Source organism: Tupaia chinensis, unplaced genomic scaffold (genome assembly GCF_000334495.1).
Source record: "Tupaia chinensis unplaced genomic scaffold, TupChi_1.0 Scaffold000380_1, whole genome shotgun sequence".
Lineage (NCBI taxonomy): Eukaryota > Metazoa > Chordata > Mammalia > Scandentia > Tupaiidae > Tupaia > Tupaia belangeri.
In genome coordinates, this window is record NW_006159882.1 from 997,490 (window position 1) to 1,013,161 (window position 15,672).

General features: G+C 37.1%; 1 protein-coding gene across 1 annotated transcript; it reads right to left on the reverse strand.

The window, feature by feature from the left end:
* Nucleotides 1-14,991: 14,991 nt before the first annotated feature.
* LOC102474255 (60S ribosomal protein L37) lies at nt 14,992-15,282 on the reverse strand. Its single transcript, XM_006153550.1, has one exon. It carries the CDS (start codon nt 15,280-15,282, stop codon nt 14,992-14,994), a length of 291 nt encoding a protein of 96 aa, XP_006153612.1.
* Between the last annotated feature and the right edge of the window lie 390 nt (nt 15,283-15,672).

Genomic DNA, 15,672 nt, shown 5'->3' on the forward strand with positions numbered 1-15,672 from the left:
ATTAAGGTTTAGTAACATAAAACATCATGTATAGTGTTTCCATGCTTGCTACATCTTGCTATTTTATATTAAAAAAAGGAATGTCAATTATATATATTTAATAGGTTGATTAGCTGGTAGCAATATTATATTTTACATAAAGAGACAGAAATGTCTGAGATCTATTGCCATACACATCTATTTAGAGTTAACTGTGAGTTCATAGAAAATACATGGGCATAGTAAACAGGGTTTTGAAATGACAATTTTTTACTGGTTGCAAGTGCTAATTGCTAGTTTCTCAAGGGTATAGAATTAATCACCTGCTAGATTTACAGTCTCTAGGTTGAGACCTGAGGATGGAGGCAATAAGAAAAGCTCTTGAGGGACATATCATATGGTGAGTCTAAATATCAGTCTCTATGCATATGTAAATTGGTAACAAAGTTTTTTCAAAGCTCAAGTATGCTAATTTCAAACAGGCAAGACTAAAGCTAGCTTTTAGCAGCTGTTTAACGTCTGCCTGTGGGTGGTAGAGAGAGCTTAAAATACAAGCAAACAGTGGTGCATAAGTAATTAAGCAACATTTTGCTGGGCATAAATAATTCTGTTTATATTGCTCTTTTGAAGAGTATAGAATACAAAATAACAGATCAAGTGCACCTTTGGTCACCAGAGGTTAACTGTTATTCCTCTTTAACTCTTCTTCAATCTTACAATTTAAGGGAAATAGCAAAGTCTACTACACAATTTTTAATAATTTTACATAAAAATAAAATAATTTAAGGTGGGGGAAAAGCCTTATTACACAATTACTGCAATCATACATCAACTATAGTGGTTTTTGTGTATTTCTGTAATAATTTAACAGAAGAAAATGTAACACTTAATTACAGATTTATTAATAGTTTATCTTTTAGGGCTATTGAAAGTAGTCTTGAGGTTGTTTACTAAAATGGCAATCCAGACTGTTTTCAAAGTCCACAAAAGGAAAATGCTTTCAAATTTTCAGGATTAATTTTAATTATCCCATGCATTAAAAATAAATAGATAAAAAATATTATACACCTGGAGGTTGTTGCCTAAAAATACTGTTTAAATCAATGTACAGCACACAAGACAATCATCCAATTTGAACAGCTCTTACTAAGCCACTAGAAGTGTCAAAAAAGAACAAAAAAAAAAAGCTGCTATAACAAAAATTGCAGTTGATTCAATAAAAACCTTGAAATTGACCAGAAGGAAGATGAAAGATTTAACACGATTTAGAAATACCTAGTCTGGAAAAAAGGATTATAGACACTAACTGTTGAAAGAGTCAAGGGTTTAAACTTTGTTTGCTTTAAATATTCATGGTTTAAGGAGTGAATGGTGAAAGGAAGTACTCAGTTGGGTATCAGATCTTTTAAAGGGCTTTATGACATAAGAATGTTCAGAAGGCAGAAGTAGCCATTTATGCACAGAATTGATATTTCTCTCTGCACTGAAAGAACAGGTAAATGAGTTAGATTTTCAAAATCTCCTCTTATTCATCCACCACACTCTAATAAAATATGTAAAATTTGGTGAAATAAAAGAAATTCTTGTTTTCTTTTGTTGACTTTTCTGATTTTTAGAATTGTATATCTCTGTGTGTGTTACCCTGCCATGGGGTTAGGTTTTTAATGAACATAGCTTGAGTAGAAAAGTGAATAGAGAGGCCAGCAGCATGGTGGTTAAGGCACTAGATCCCACATGGCTGTCTGAGAGGTTGGAATTCAAATCCTGGACCTAGCATCTTGAAAAACATGCTGGGCACATGGGTTTGCATGCCCCAAATCCCAAGAGGAGAATGGAGGAGAAAGGATTGCAGCATGGCCATCACCTATTATGGGTGATTTCTCACTTTCTCTCTCTATCTCTTGCTCTTTATCTCTTGCTCTCTCTTTCTCTCTCTGTTGAGTGCATGCATCCCATAGAAAATAAAAAAAGAAATAAAAAAGAATGAATATAGGGCAATGGATTATGGAGGGGGCTAACATTATATACAGTTAGAGTTAATCTGTGGTTTTCTCTATGAAAAATACTGATGCTCTGTACCCCTTTCTTCCTCTTCTGTAACATGTGGTATTAACACTGTCCCAATTTCCCTATTAAAACAAAAGACAGGGACCAGCAGTTGGTGTAATGACTGTGTCGCTGGACACCCATGTAGCTGACTGCAGTTCAATGCCCGGACCAGTGGCTTAAACTCATGCCAGGTGCTTGTGCATGCATGTCTAAGATCCCGAGAGGAGAATGGAGGAGAATGGAGAAGAAGGGATTGTGGCATGGCCATCCTCCCTGGGGGGTGATTTCTTGCTTCTGTTTCTCTGTCTCTCTCTGTCTTTCTGGTGTGCGCAAAAACCTCTCAAAAAGAAAAAAGAAAAAGAAAGGAAAAGAAAAAGCAAAAAGACAAAAGTCAGTTAAGTTATTGGAGAATAATCTTTTTTTTTTTTTTTTAATTGCCAGAGAGCGCATGTGCTAGCCAAAGAATGAGAAAGAAAGAGAGAGGGAGAAGGAGAGCACCACGACTACCCGCAATGGCACATGGTATGCCACAATCCCTTCTCCTTCATTTCTCCGTTTTGTCGGGATTTTGGGCACTGCATGCACATGTACCCTGTGTGTTTTTCAAGTAGCGAAGTGGGATTCTAATAGCTACCAGCCAAATGGACTCCAATTCCCTAACTGCAAGGCTACAGTCAGCCAGGGAATAATTATTTATGAAGCTTCTCAGATCAGTGGGATACCTCTCTGTGATTAGCTTAGTTGAGCAATTTATTTTCTGCATACCAGTGCGTGTAGGCCTCATCATCTCATTCATGAACAAGGGATGAGACAAGCAGGCAAAGCTTCCTCGATCTACATAAAAACATGGAGATTTGTTTAAAAATTCTGACAAAAATAGATAATAGAGTCACCACTACTCAAAGCAGTACAATTAATACTCTCTTTCCTTAGCTGATACATCCTGAGAAATGTACTTACTAGTTATACATTTTCTGGATAATGGATTATAGTACTGGAGGAGCCTTGCCATATGTGATTAGGTCAGAATTGTGTATAATTAGGTATCGTTAGGATAACATCACTCTTGACCAAGCTTTAAATATTGTTCTAGAGGATTAGAAGTGTTCTGCTTTGCTCTATGGCTTTTTTCCACCCCTGATCTTCAGGGTTCTATGTGCTGTTCAGTGCCTGTCATCACTTGGGACTTGAGTGTACCCTGTTTTGTACGTGCCACTGAGAATGCATAGTTGCTAGAAAAGAAAAGTGACATTAGAGATGGACGTGGCTTACTTTGGATTACCATAGAAATGCCATGAAATTTTTGTTCCATACCTTGACACTCATTTGTCAGCGGAAGCTAATTGCTTAGGCACTTTACTATAATTTATAAATAAAAATGTCTTATTTCTCTTACTGTCTGTGAAACTAGGAAGGCAACTACATTTAGACTTCTGGTGATCAAATTAGTTTTTCTTTTTTATTTGCAAGAGAGTTAAAGCTTATTAAGGTAGAATAAAGTGAGTGTGTGTGTGTGTGTATGTGTGTATATATATATGTGTGTGTGTTTATATATGTGTGTGTATATATATATATATACATATTTTTTTTTTTTACAGAATGGTGAGGCTAATAGATTCGGACCACAGAAGATGATGCACTATGATCAGCTCACTTTGTTACATTGACTAAATTAATATTAACCCACAATGTATGTGGGAATGGTGGATACCTCATTAGGAGAGCTCAGAAGCAGAGGCCCAACTAGGAAAAAGTGATCTGAAACACTGAAATGAAGAGTTTTATCTCAGAGTTTGGGGCCAGTGCTGGGTAGGGAGGATCTAGAAGATATAATATGAATAAGCCCATGCCTGATAATTACCATGGACATTGTAGGACCAGAAAAATGTAGAGGAAAATTCAAATCGCAGCATAGAGGTTGATTTTTTTCGACAAATTTCAGCATATTTTGTAGTACATTCACAGATATGTGTATACTTATGCGGATACTTCTAAAAGTGCATGTAAAAATAGAATTAAAATGTATGTTTATTTTGGTGCAAAAACAAATTGAAATCAATGCACAGTATTTCCATAATCTATATTTTCCACGAACTTTTTGAAGACTTCTCAAGAGTCTTCAGAGAGTGGCAGAGCCTTTGCAGATACACTATTTACTCCAAAGTGGAGTCTACTCCAAGCAAAGAATCTCTTATGGGTAATGAGGAATGGCCTCAGAAATGTCTGCAATTCTTTCCAGTTTGTGCTCAGTGTTTTATTTTGTCATAAAATGTAGATTTGTTTATTCATTCATTCATTCATTCAGTCATTGACTTCTGTGTTGCAAGGTCTTGGAATGATATATGATATTTACAGTTACTATAGATTCAAAAGATGTATAAAATACCATAAGCATAAGAGTCAATGTGAAAATACTGAAAAGTCAGATTTGGATAGCAGTCTCACTGGCAGGTATCTCACTCCATCTCTTGCTTTTTGAGGCAGTATTAAGATACAGATATTAAAAGATGGGATTAGCCATCAGTGTGACACAGAATATAGAGTATCAGTGAATATAGAATATCTGATTGTAAACTTTCTTTTTTCAGCCACTCTGCAAACTTCTGACCAGTCACTCTGCCACACTCTTTGAAAATGATTTCATCAATATATTATGGATATATGCTTGTTCACACACACACACACACACACACACACACACACACATAATATATAACATTTAAAATTTACTATTAGATTATAAAACTTTGAATTAAGGAAGTAAATTCGTCCTTAAATGTTATTTTATTTACCCCCATTCCCCATGTGCAGTGTTCATTCAGAAAACATGTATAGCTTATTGATAAGAACTATGCATTTGAAAATAAACCTTAGTCTTGTTCTTGTCCCAAAAAGACTAGCCTGTTTTGTTCAAGTTAATTAAAATTCCAAAATTCTATTCCAAAGCTGTTGATTTCTAATGAGGGCTGGATCGTTCTCTGTACTTCCAAACAATTTCAGTTTGTTGGGGTCGGCAGGTAGTGTGGTGATTAAGGGCACTGGATCCCACATGGCAACCACGGTTTGAGTCCTGGACGTGGTGGCTTGGTTTCTCACCACGTGGTGGCTTGCTTTCTCACTTTCCCTCACTCACTCTCTCTCTCACTCTGTCCCTCTCTGGCCAAATTAAAAAAATAAATAAATAAAGTTAAAATAAAATAATTCTAAAAACAGTATTAAAAAAAAAAAACAATTTCAGGGGAACCAGCAGTTAGCATAATGGCTATGTTGCTGGACTCCCACGTAGTCGACTGCGGTTCGCGTCCCGGACCCGGTAGCTTAAAACTCACGCCGGACACGTGTGTGTGCGTGCCCAAGATCCCCGGAGGAGAATGGAGGAGAAGGGATTGCGGCATGACCATCCCCCCTGGGGGGTGATTTCTCTCTTTCTGTCTCTATGTCTCTCTCTGTCTGGCTGGCGAGCGCACGTGCCCTATAGTGAAAAAAAAACTCTCAAAAAAAAAAAACAAACAAACAAACAAAAAAAAACAATTTCAGTTCGTGAATCACTTAGTAATATTTCTCCTTATGAAACTTGCAAGCAACACTCTATTGGTTTTATTTAAAGATGTGCTTCTATGAAAGAGGTAGCAATTACAAAACAAGTTTATTTTTGGAAAAAATTGATAGGTTAATTCTGATGAAAGAGGGAAGAGAAATAACCTGAAAGATATGAGTTAATGAAAGATGAGAAATCTTATTTTCTTAAACAAATGAGTCTTTTCTTCCAGATGTTATTCAGATCTTTTGGATGTGCAAAGAAAATTTGTTTTATTAATTTTCTTTGGATATAAACTGTTGTTCTGTGTAGTCAGCACATGCAGTTGACAGACACCAGGAAATTGGTGAAATTGGCAAATTGTATATTAATTCTCCTACTTGTAAGGAAAATTTCTTATTCTTTTTCTTTCTTTGTTTTTAAGTTTTTTTTTTCTTCCCCCATAAGGCATATGTGCTCACCAGAGACAGAGAGAGGTAAAGAAAGGGACAGTGAGAAATCACTCCCCAGCGGGGATTACCTCACTGCAGCCCTTTCTCCTTTAGTCCGCTATTGAGATTTTGGACACACACACAAACATACATGCACCAGGCATGATTTTTAAGTCATCAGGTCTGGAACTCAAACTGCAGTCGGCCCTGTGTGACTCTGGTGCCTTAATCACCACTCCACCTGCTGGCCCCTGAACAAATGCTCTTCATGCATTATATTTTTATACAGAATGTGTGTGTGTGTGTGTGTGTGTGTGTGTGTGTGTGTGTATGTGTGTGTGTGTGTGCGTGCATATGTATATATATATATATTTCTTTTTTAAGGGTGAAATACTGTTTTTATTTTCTTTTTTGAGAGTAAGATTTTTGTTATATGGTGCATGTATTCACCGAGAGACAGAAAACAATAAATTTCCCCCCCAGGGGATGGCCATAGTGCAATCCCTTCTCTTCCATTCTCCCCTTGGGATTTTGGATATGCATGCACATGTACTAACCATGAGTTTTAAGTCACTGGGTCTGGGACTCAAACTGTGGTCAGCCAATTGGGAATCCAGCACCTTAACCACTATGCCACTTCTTGGCCCCAAGGGTAAAGATATTTTTAAGGAAAAAGTCTACAATAGTTTTCTAATGAGTCAAAAAAATTATTACATCATTATATAAGGGGTAGGGTTAGAGCAAGGGAAAAACAGAATTTCTCATTGTTGTGTAGGAGAGCTCAATCCTGTATTATCTTCTCTTTGGCATTTGGACATTTATCCTTGTTTTGTTTTCTGAACTGCCTTGACTATACCTCATTTTAAGAGAATATCTATATAGAACCATTTCAGTATTTGTGTTTTTCATTTTATTTGTTTTTTTTATAGCTTTTTATAGAGATGATTGTACAATGTTGAGATCAACTGCAGCTGAGAAACTTCTCTCATCACATTTACTAATTTATATAGCAACCAAAAGGTAGAGGGAAATAAAACAAAAACATATTTGGTAATTTCATGAATTTAAAATCTAGCCCTGGGGGAAAATACATCACTTTATATTTTGTATCACTGCTGTGTTTAAGAAACTAAAAATGGGAATTTCATATTCTCATATTTTGACAAGTACTTTACATTTGCTTGAATAAATATTTTACTATGAAAGGAATATGATTAAAAAGAAAAGAACCCCACACTATTAACTCTCAGGAACATTAAAGCAGTGAAAGTACACATTCCATAAGCCAAGGGATGCAGCAGCATTTGGTTAACTCCAACCAATTCTGGAAAGAGTTCTTTTTTTTTTTTTCCTTCCTCTCTTTCTTATTTTTAAGTTCCAAGAAACCCTGCTTTGGAAAAAAAAGGAGAGGTATGCTTCAACTGTCATATTGACATGGCAGAATTCAGCTCTATTCTGAAGAGCTTCCATGTCCCAAGAGCATAAAGACAATAGTATGCTATATGGAGAGCCAATAAATCAATTAGCTTTAACAGCCAGAGTTCAGGAAATGCATTTATTCTCTTCGATGAAAACACAGTTTTTCCTTGTAGCTGTACTTCATACTGTTCAGGTCAATTTTTCAGGTGGAAATTATATTTAGTGACTGAAAAGAAATCACTCATATATTTTGTAAAGCAAAAAAAGAAGCACTTACTAATGCAGGAGAACAAGTTTGTTTTATTTGTAATTATCTATCTTTAGAGTAATTGAGATTCTAAACAGCAGCTAATAGCCTCACTGTCTCAAATTACTACTGCCTGTAACTTTACCTTGCCAAATATCAAAGAGCTTTTCAATTGCAACACAACTACTAAAACCTGGGTCATTTTCTAGCAATTAATTGGAAGAGGTGATTAATAGCTTAATAATGGGTTGCTCTGTGTTTAAAAAGTGCAGGGGACGTGCATAGGAAAGGAATATGTAATTTTGTATCCCTGAAACATAACCTAATTGAAAAATCAGCAGTTGGTCTTATTTACTTTAGGCTTGTATTTCCAAACCCTCTTTTGATCTACTCTGAGAAAATGTGTAAATCTGGAGAGTATTTTTTAATTAACCCCTTGAACATTGAACACGCTATGAATTTAAGGAGCACAAGCTATTCCATGGCACCTGCTGTGCCGCAGTCAACTTCATAGGAATTTGAGGGTAATATGTGTCAAGTATCTTTCTGGATTTGCAGATGGTAGTGTCCATTCAGCAAGTCACCCGCTCCAGGGCTACCCACAGATACATGTGAGGTGTCTGGGAACCTATGTCACTTCCATTCATTCTTGTTACATTCACCACAAAGTTAGTGGCTATACAATCTAGATGCAGCTCATCGTAATCTCAGAAACATCCATTGAGACAGTTGGTGCAATTTAATGGATTCACTAAGCTAACCTCTTAGTTTTTTGAGACTAGATTTTTTTAAGGAAATGGCAAGTTGACGAGGAGAAGGAGTAAAGTTCAGTGAGGGGGGAGGTCTTATGAAAAAGGGAAGGGATGGAATAGCAAATGGAGAGACTAAGGGTAATTTGTCCAACCCATCAAAATGCCAGGTTGATCCATAGCAACATGTTTGGTTATGGGACTTAGTACTTTTTTTTTCATTTTCTGTTATAATTGCGATAGATGTTTGTTTCTCCCGTATTTTGACAGAAGAAAGTCAAGAGTAAAGCTCTTGACTTCTCATAGTTTCTCTTGCATTCTATGTGCAAGCTTGTCATTTTATTTCAATCTTATCCCAGATGAATTTGGAAATATTAGACTGTTTTTCCTTGATTGTACTTAAGTGATAACAATGTTAGAAAAAGTCAAGCTTCTAGTAACTACATGGCACTTAGTCTATGAGACCAAACGTAAAATGAGAAAAGAAAAACATGTGAAATAAACTATCGGGCAATGAGCTCAATTTCCCCTCCCTCACAACTCAGGTATCCATTTATGAAGTAATTTATTCTTCCCAAGTCAAGACATCAGATGAAGAACTGGCCACAGAATATCTTCCCTGACTCTATAATTATTGGAGAATACATAGGAATAAAGGAAAATTATAAAAATTTAAACAAAAAGGGCTTGGTCTCCCACTGCTATAAGGCAGTTAGCTAAATTTAATCAGCTGTAACAATGGAAGTTGAAACAACACACCAGTGGTGGAAGAAGTCAGTCAGCTTTAAATAAAGGTAAGAGTGGTGTTTCAAGACTGTTGTTTGCTTCCAAATAGGCTCTAGGGTTCTACTTATCCTCAAAAATCAAAAGCTGGAGAAAGCCTAAGTGAACTGAAAAAGGTTCAGCTAGAACTGAGCCAAACTGCATCTTAGAATTTCCTGCTGGGCAGGAATCCTGATGTTCTCATCATCCTTTAACTCAGGATAAACAGCTCTGCTTCAAGACATGGTGGATGCAGACTGACTCAGACGAGACTGTTCTTTTCTTAGGACCTTTTATCGTTTTTCTTGAGATAAAAGACTGTTGCTTGTTGTTTGCTTAATTTCCTTTGTATTCACAGCAAAATCTCTTATAACTTTCAAATCTACAGTTTTCTATGCATTCAAATTTTGAATCTGTCAACTTTATTTCATGATGCTTTCTCTCTCAGAAGGATTCTGGTCTAAATTATTTTATTGTTTTATTTTTTTATGAGAAAGAGAATCAGGAAGGAAAGAAGCAGAGAAAAAGAGAAAAAGACAAATATTTTTTTCTTTTCTTTTTTTTTTTCTTTGAGAGAGAGTTTTTTGCTATAGGGCACGTGTGCTTGCCAGAAAGACAGAGAGAGACAGAGAGACAGAAAGCGAGAAATCACCCCCCCAGGGGGGATGGCCATGCCACAATCCCTTCTCCTCCATTCTCCTCTCCGGATGTTGGGCACGCATGCACACGTGCCTGGCGCGAGTTTAAGTCACTGGGTCCAGGATTCGAATTGTGGTCGACTACATGGGAGTCCAGTGACATAGCCATTATGCTAACTGCTGGTCCCAGAAAAAGACAAATGTTTTTTAATAGGATCTCATTGCGTCTCAATCTTTGTGTCCCCGCTTTCTAGTTAACTAGAACCACGATGCGTGCCATTGTGTCCTGCTTGTTGAAGTTGGTCTGGGAATACAAACCAGACCTCTTGTCCAGCCTCAGCCACTTAGAGCAGTGATCACTCACTCATGCCACCATGACTGGGCCTTAAATCTGGTTTGACTGTTCTCAGTCTAGGCCTACCAATAGCTAATACTACTGATAGCATTGCCTCACAGTTTTCTTCTAAAATGCTCATTATTTATTTTATTCTACTTCCTTGGTTTTGTGGAATAAATTCTCTATAGGCTTTCTGAAGAATGTTTTTAAAACTAGGGGGTTTTCTTGGGTCAGCAGGTGGAAGGCATGTTAAGGTGGCCAGATCCCACATGGTCAACTTCTCACATCGAATCCTGGACCTGGTAACTGGGAAAATATGCTGAATGTAGGTGTATGCATGCTCCAAAATACCAAGAGAATAGTAGAGGAAAAGGATTGCATCATGGAGAAGGGATTGCACACCTGAGGGGTGATTTCTCACTATTTCTCTCTTCCTCTCTCTCCCTTTGTCCCTATGGCAAACAAACAAAACAAAATGATTTGCTGTTCCGTGTCTGACATGTCTGTTCCCTACCCCATTCCATTGTTAGCTATCTCCAAGTATTTTTCCTGAGAGCTCTGATACTTTCTGATTCTTGACCCCTTGTATATTAACTTTTTAAAAAGAGCAGACTTATTTGTTTTTCTCATGGGAAACAAGATCTTATTTAATATATGACATTTTGAGTTTTATGATTTTGTTCTTTGGTATGAGTCTTCATTCTTCAGTCTGGACATATGCCTAGAAATATATTTCTTTTAGCTCAGGAAGATTTCCTTACATTTTTTTTTCTTAACATCTTCCCTATCATCATCTATGTTTTCTACTAGTCTACTTTCAACTCCTAACTTGATCCTCTGATCATCTTATATTTTATTAATTTCTTGTGTTTTTCCTTCTATGATTGTTTTCGAGATGGCGCCATAGCCTAGTGGTTAAAGAAGCTGGATTCAACATGGCTGACCACACTTTAAATCATATGGGATGGAAAATACACTGGATACATGTTCTCGCATGCCCAATATCCCAACAGGATGGAGAAATGGAGGAGAAGGGAATACAGTGTGACTATGCCCCATTTGAAGGTGCTTTCTCTCTCAGGTGAGCACATGTACTCTCTGGCAATTAGAAAAATAAATAAATATTATCTTGAGCTCATATTTGAACTCTTTCAGTGAATTAAAATTTTAAAAAAATATAATTTTTATGGTCCATTGCATATTCTCTCTCTAAGGTTTTGCCATAGGGATTGTGCACTCATCGGAGAGAGACAGACAAGAGACACAGAGATAGAAATAAGAAATCACCCCCAGGTGTCATGGCCACACTGCAATCCCATCTCCTCCACTCCCCTCTTAGATTTTGGGCATGTGTGCATCTGTACCTGGTGTGAGTTTAAGCACCAAGTCCAGGTTTTGAATCATGGTTGGCCAAGAGGGATTCCAGCACTTTAACCACCATGCCATCAGCTGGTCCCCTTATTCTCTGTTTATGTTTTATGAAAGTAGTATTATATATTATTTTTCCAAATAGACCAGTGGCATTATTTTCCTATAATTTTTTTCTTACATTAATATATCTCTATTTTCTACTGATTTTGTTATTCCTTTTCTTTCAAAATATTTTATTATCATTATAACTTGAATATCTAACCATTATTGACTACACTGATTAGAAGCTTATTCTGCAAAGGAAGTACTACCCATTGGTCATCTTTACTTGAGGGAGGGGCAACTGCTAGCTAGTATGCTTGTCTTCAGGATTTGTAGACTAGTACATGTCTCATTGTTGAAACTGAAAGTGGTATGAGAAGAGGGTTGAAAGCTTTACTCTTATGTATGCAGACTTTTACTTAATTCATTGTTTACAGGATGGTGACTTCTCCCATCATCTTTTGTGCTTGGTGTCTCTGAAATCAAGCTTTCTTTGATTTTGTTAGTTTTTTCCTCCAGGGATAAAAAATTCCCAAAACCGCAGTGATGAAAGAAATGTAGTGCTTGGCTATGCAGGTAAGGGCTAGGGTATCTTTTACCCAAACACCTGTTTCCAGTCAGATACATAGCCCTGACCATTGTTCTGATTTTAGAACACTTTCTTTTTATTGTCATTTTGAAACATTTGTGACGTGTTACTTTATTTGAAAAGTGGCAAAGGAAACGGTCTTTATTATTTTTTTTTCACTGAATTTTAGGGAAGAGTAAACATTATAGTGATGGAATTTTCCTGAATCTGCTCAATAATGACATATTTTTTTCTTTGCAAAAATGCATTATGACTTTAACCGATGACCCAATAAATTAATTAAGAATCACCATCTTTTACAGATTTACATTTATAAAAGTGTCTTAAATTGAACAGGGTTTTATAGCAAGTAAGTTATGGAATAAGTCAGTACTTGTGTTCAAGTTTCAAAGATTCTGGAACTTTTTTTTTTTTTTTTAAGAAGTCAGTACTTGTGTTCAAGTTTCAAAGATTCTGGAATTTTTTTTTTTTTTTTTAAGAGTTTTTTTCGCTATAGGGCGCGAGCCCTCGCCAGACAGACAGAGATAGACAGAGAAACAGAAAGCAAGAAATCATCCCCCAGGGAGATGGTCACGCCACAATCCCTTCTCCTCCATTCTCCTCTCGGGATCTTAGGCATGCATGTACATGTGCCCGGTGTGAGTTTTAAGCCACTGGGTCCGGGACGCAAACCACGGCTGAATATGTGGGAGTCCAGCAATATAACCATTATGCTAACTGCTGGTTCCCAAGGAGCATATATTTTTGAGCACTTTATTATGATGCTTCCACAACAACACAAATTTAATTGAATTCAAAGCTGACTCTAACAAGAAAAAATTTGATATCCCATGAAACTAACAAGAGTAGGAGTCGTAATGATTGTCTTTTAGTGAGGCACGTTTTTTCCCTGCCTTTATCCTAGAACCTCTATCTTTCCCCCTGCAGTTTTCCTTATTAAAATCTGTTTTCAAAATTTTAACATATACCAGAGTATAAATTACTGACAAAAACTTTAAAACTTGTTTCTCTTAGGGATTTTGGAAGTTAATGTAAAAATATTGATAAATATCCAGCAAAGTGTCAGAAGACATTTTGGATACAAATAAATTTCTTTTTTTTTTTTTTTTTTTGAGAGCTTTTTAATGCCAGGTGTGTGTACGTGTGTGCCCAATATCCGGGCGCATGCGCTCGCCAGACAGACAGAGAGAGACATAGAGACAGAAAGTGAGAAATCACCCCCCAGGGGGGATGGTCACGCCGCAATCCCTTCTCCTCCATTCTCCTCTCGGGATCTTGGGCATGCACGCACACGTGCCCGGCGTGAGTTTTAAGCCACCGGGTCCGGGACACGAACCACGGTCAACTACGTGGGAGTCCAGTGACATAGCCATTACGCTAACTGCTGGTTCCCGATACAAATAAATTTCTAGTATAGCCACAAAGATGGACACATGTGCTGCCTTCCCCTAGATAAGTTATACTGTTAAGGAAAGAATGAAGCAGTGCCATTATCAGCTAATATGCCTTTATAGTACAGGGAGAGGGAGGCAGAGAAAGATCTGCTAGGGAAGTTGATAGAATAGGCTAACTCTTAAGATTTGGTACTGTGGGGTTAAGCCTGAAATGGACACAATATTTCATTTAAAGCAAATAGGAATAGGGAAAGTCAAAGTATAATGAAAAGTAACTGGGAACAGGGAGTAGATTAGATAGGTAAGAGTATAGTGTATTCTTAGGTTAAGATCAGATTATGAAGGTTTCTCTATTTACCTTTGCTATATAGCCAAGGACAGTAAATAGCACCATATTTGAATATTTTTAGTAGAGAAATATATTTACTTTTGCTCCTCTAATAATCTGAGCCAACTGCAGTCCTTGTATTTATTGTCCTAGGTGTTCTAAGTGCTCTACATACGCTTTGAATGAGTATCAGTAACATAGAATGCTGTGAAAATAGAAGATGCCAATGTAGCACTTTGTTTGAAGAATCAGCCACTTGAGAGGCTATCTGCCTTCGTGGTAGTCTCCTCTTTCATTGCGCAGCACCCACTTATTCATTAGGCACTATAAGTACAAATTCGAGTCCCCCATGTTTTCAGGGGCCCACAATAATGTTTTGACTTATTTTAAAATCTGAAGGTAAAATAGTAAACTTTTTAGGTCAAGAGAAATATCATAATATATAGCATTCATTTTATATTTGTTAACACAATAAAAATATTTCTCTAACATTTAGAAAGAAAGGAGTATATATATCACAAAAGTACCTTGGGCCTACTAAAGTCATTGAATAGCTAAAAACAGAAAATATTCATCCCTTTAAAAATAATCTTTAAAAACTCTCTTATGTACTATGGTAAAATAATCTTTCTTGGTCTTAGTTAAGATTTCATTTTTAGTATCTGGAACAAGGTAACAGATTTTCTTTGAAAGTTGAAAAATCTCTAAGGATAATTTTTATTTTTCCTGAAATATCCACATGTGTTTTGTGGGGAAAGACCTACTTTGATTTCTCAAAGTCTTTTCATCAATAGCAGTAAAGGTGAGTCAGTGGCACAATGATAAAATGAGAAGTTCTGCGAGACTGACTCACAAGGGAAAGTTCTGGATTCGTTTCCTGAAATCCCACTGAATACACTGGGCTTGCACATGGCCATGATGTAGGATTAAAGCTTGATTCCTGATATGAAGACCTTGTTGGGAGTGCAGCCTCTCTCTCTCTCTCTTTTTCTCTGTCTCTCTTATTTATGGAAGAAATAAATGTATAAACTTTTAAAAATAGTGGTGCAGACCATCCTGGTATTTTTTTTTTTTTTTTTTACCAAGAACATTTATTGCTTGACTAATCGTTGAAATCTTTAAGATGAACTGCATGCCACAACAGCTGCCCTCTTGGGTTTGGGTGTTCCTTCACGGAATCCATGCCTGAATCTGCGGTATACAATTTTTAGGTGCCTCATTCGACCAGTCCCAGTGGTCTTGCGTCTTTTAGCCTTGGCACCCCAGTTATACTTTTTCTTGCGCTTGGCAGGGTAGCCACATTTGCTGTAGGTCGACTTCTGAAGGTTATAGGCCTGAGAACCACAGCAGCGGCACAACATGTGCATCTTATTGTGACACTTCCCTAATGATGACGTTCTGTTTGTCATCTCACTTCTGTGACTGAGCCCTCCTGGGAGATCCTGAGGACTCTTCCTGGGGAGAAGTTGAGGAGATGTCCTGAAGCTGGAAGCATCAGGCAATCCTGTCAGCTGTGATTGCAGGAAGACAGACGGACATTTGTGGTTGTCCAGGTCGGAAAATAACCTGATGAAACCCTAGCTTCACATGCTGGACTCTTTTTAAATTAGGACCTGTCAAAGGTCGTTGTTATATAATCCTACTTTCTTCATGTCTGTGTGAAGTAAATGCTTGCTCTTCCTTCTGACATCCAAGTGTTTGCTAATAGCATGAAGGCTGCCGTAACACATGGGGGATATTGCTAAACGTATGTCCCATTATGTCAATACTTTGATAGGAAGCTACAGTCTTCCTAACAC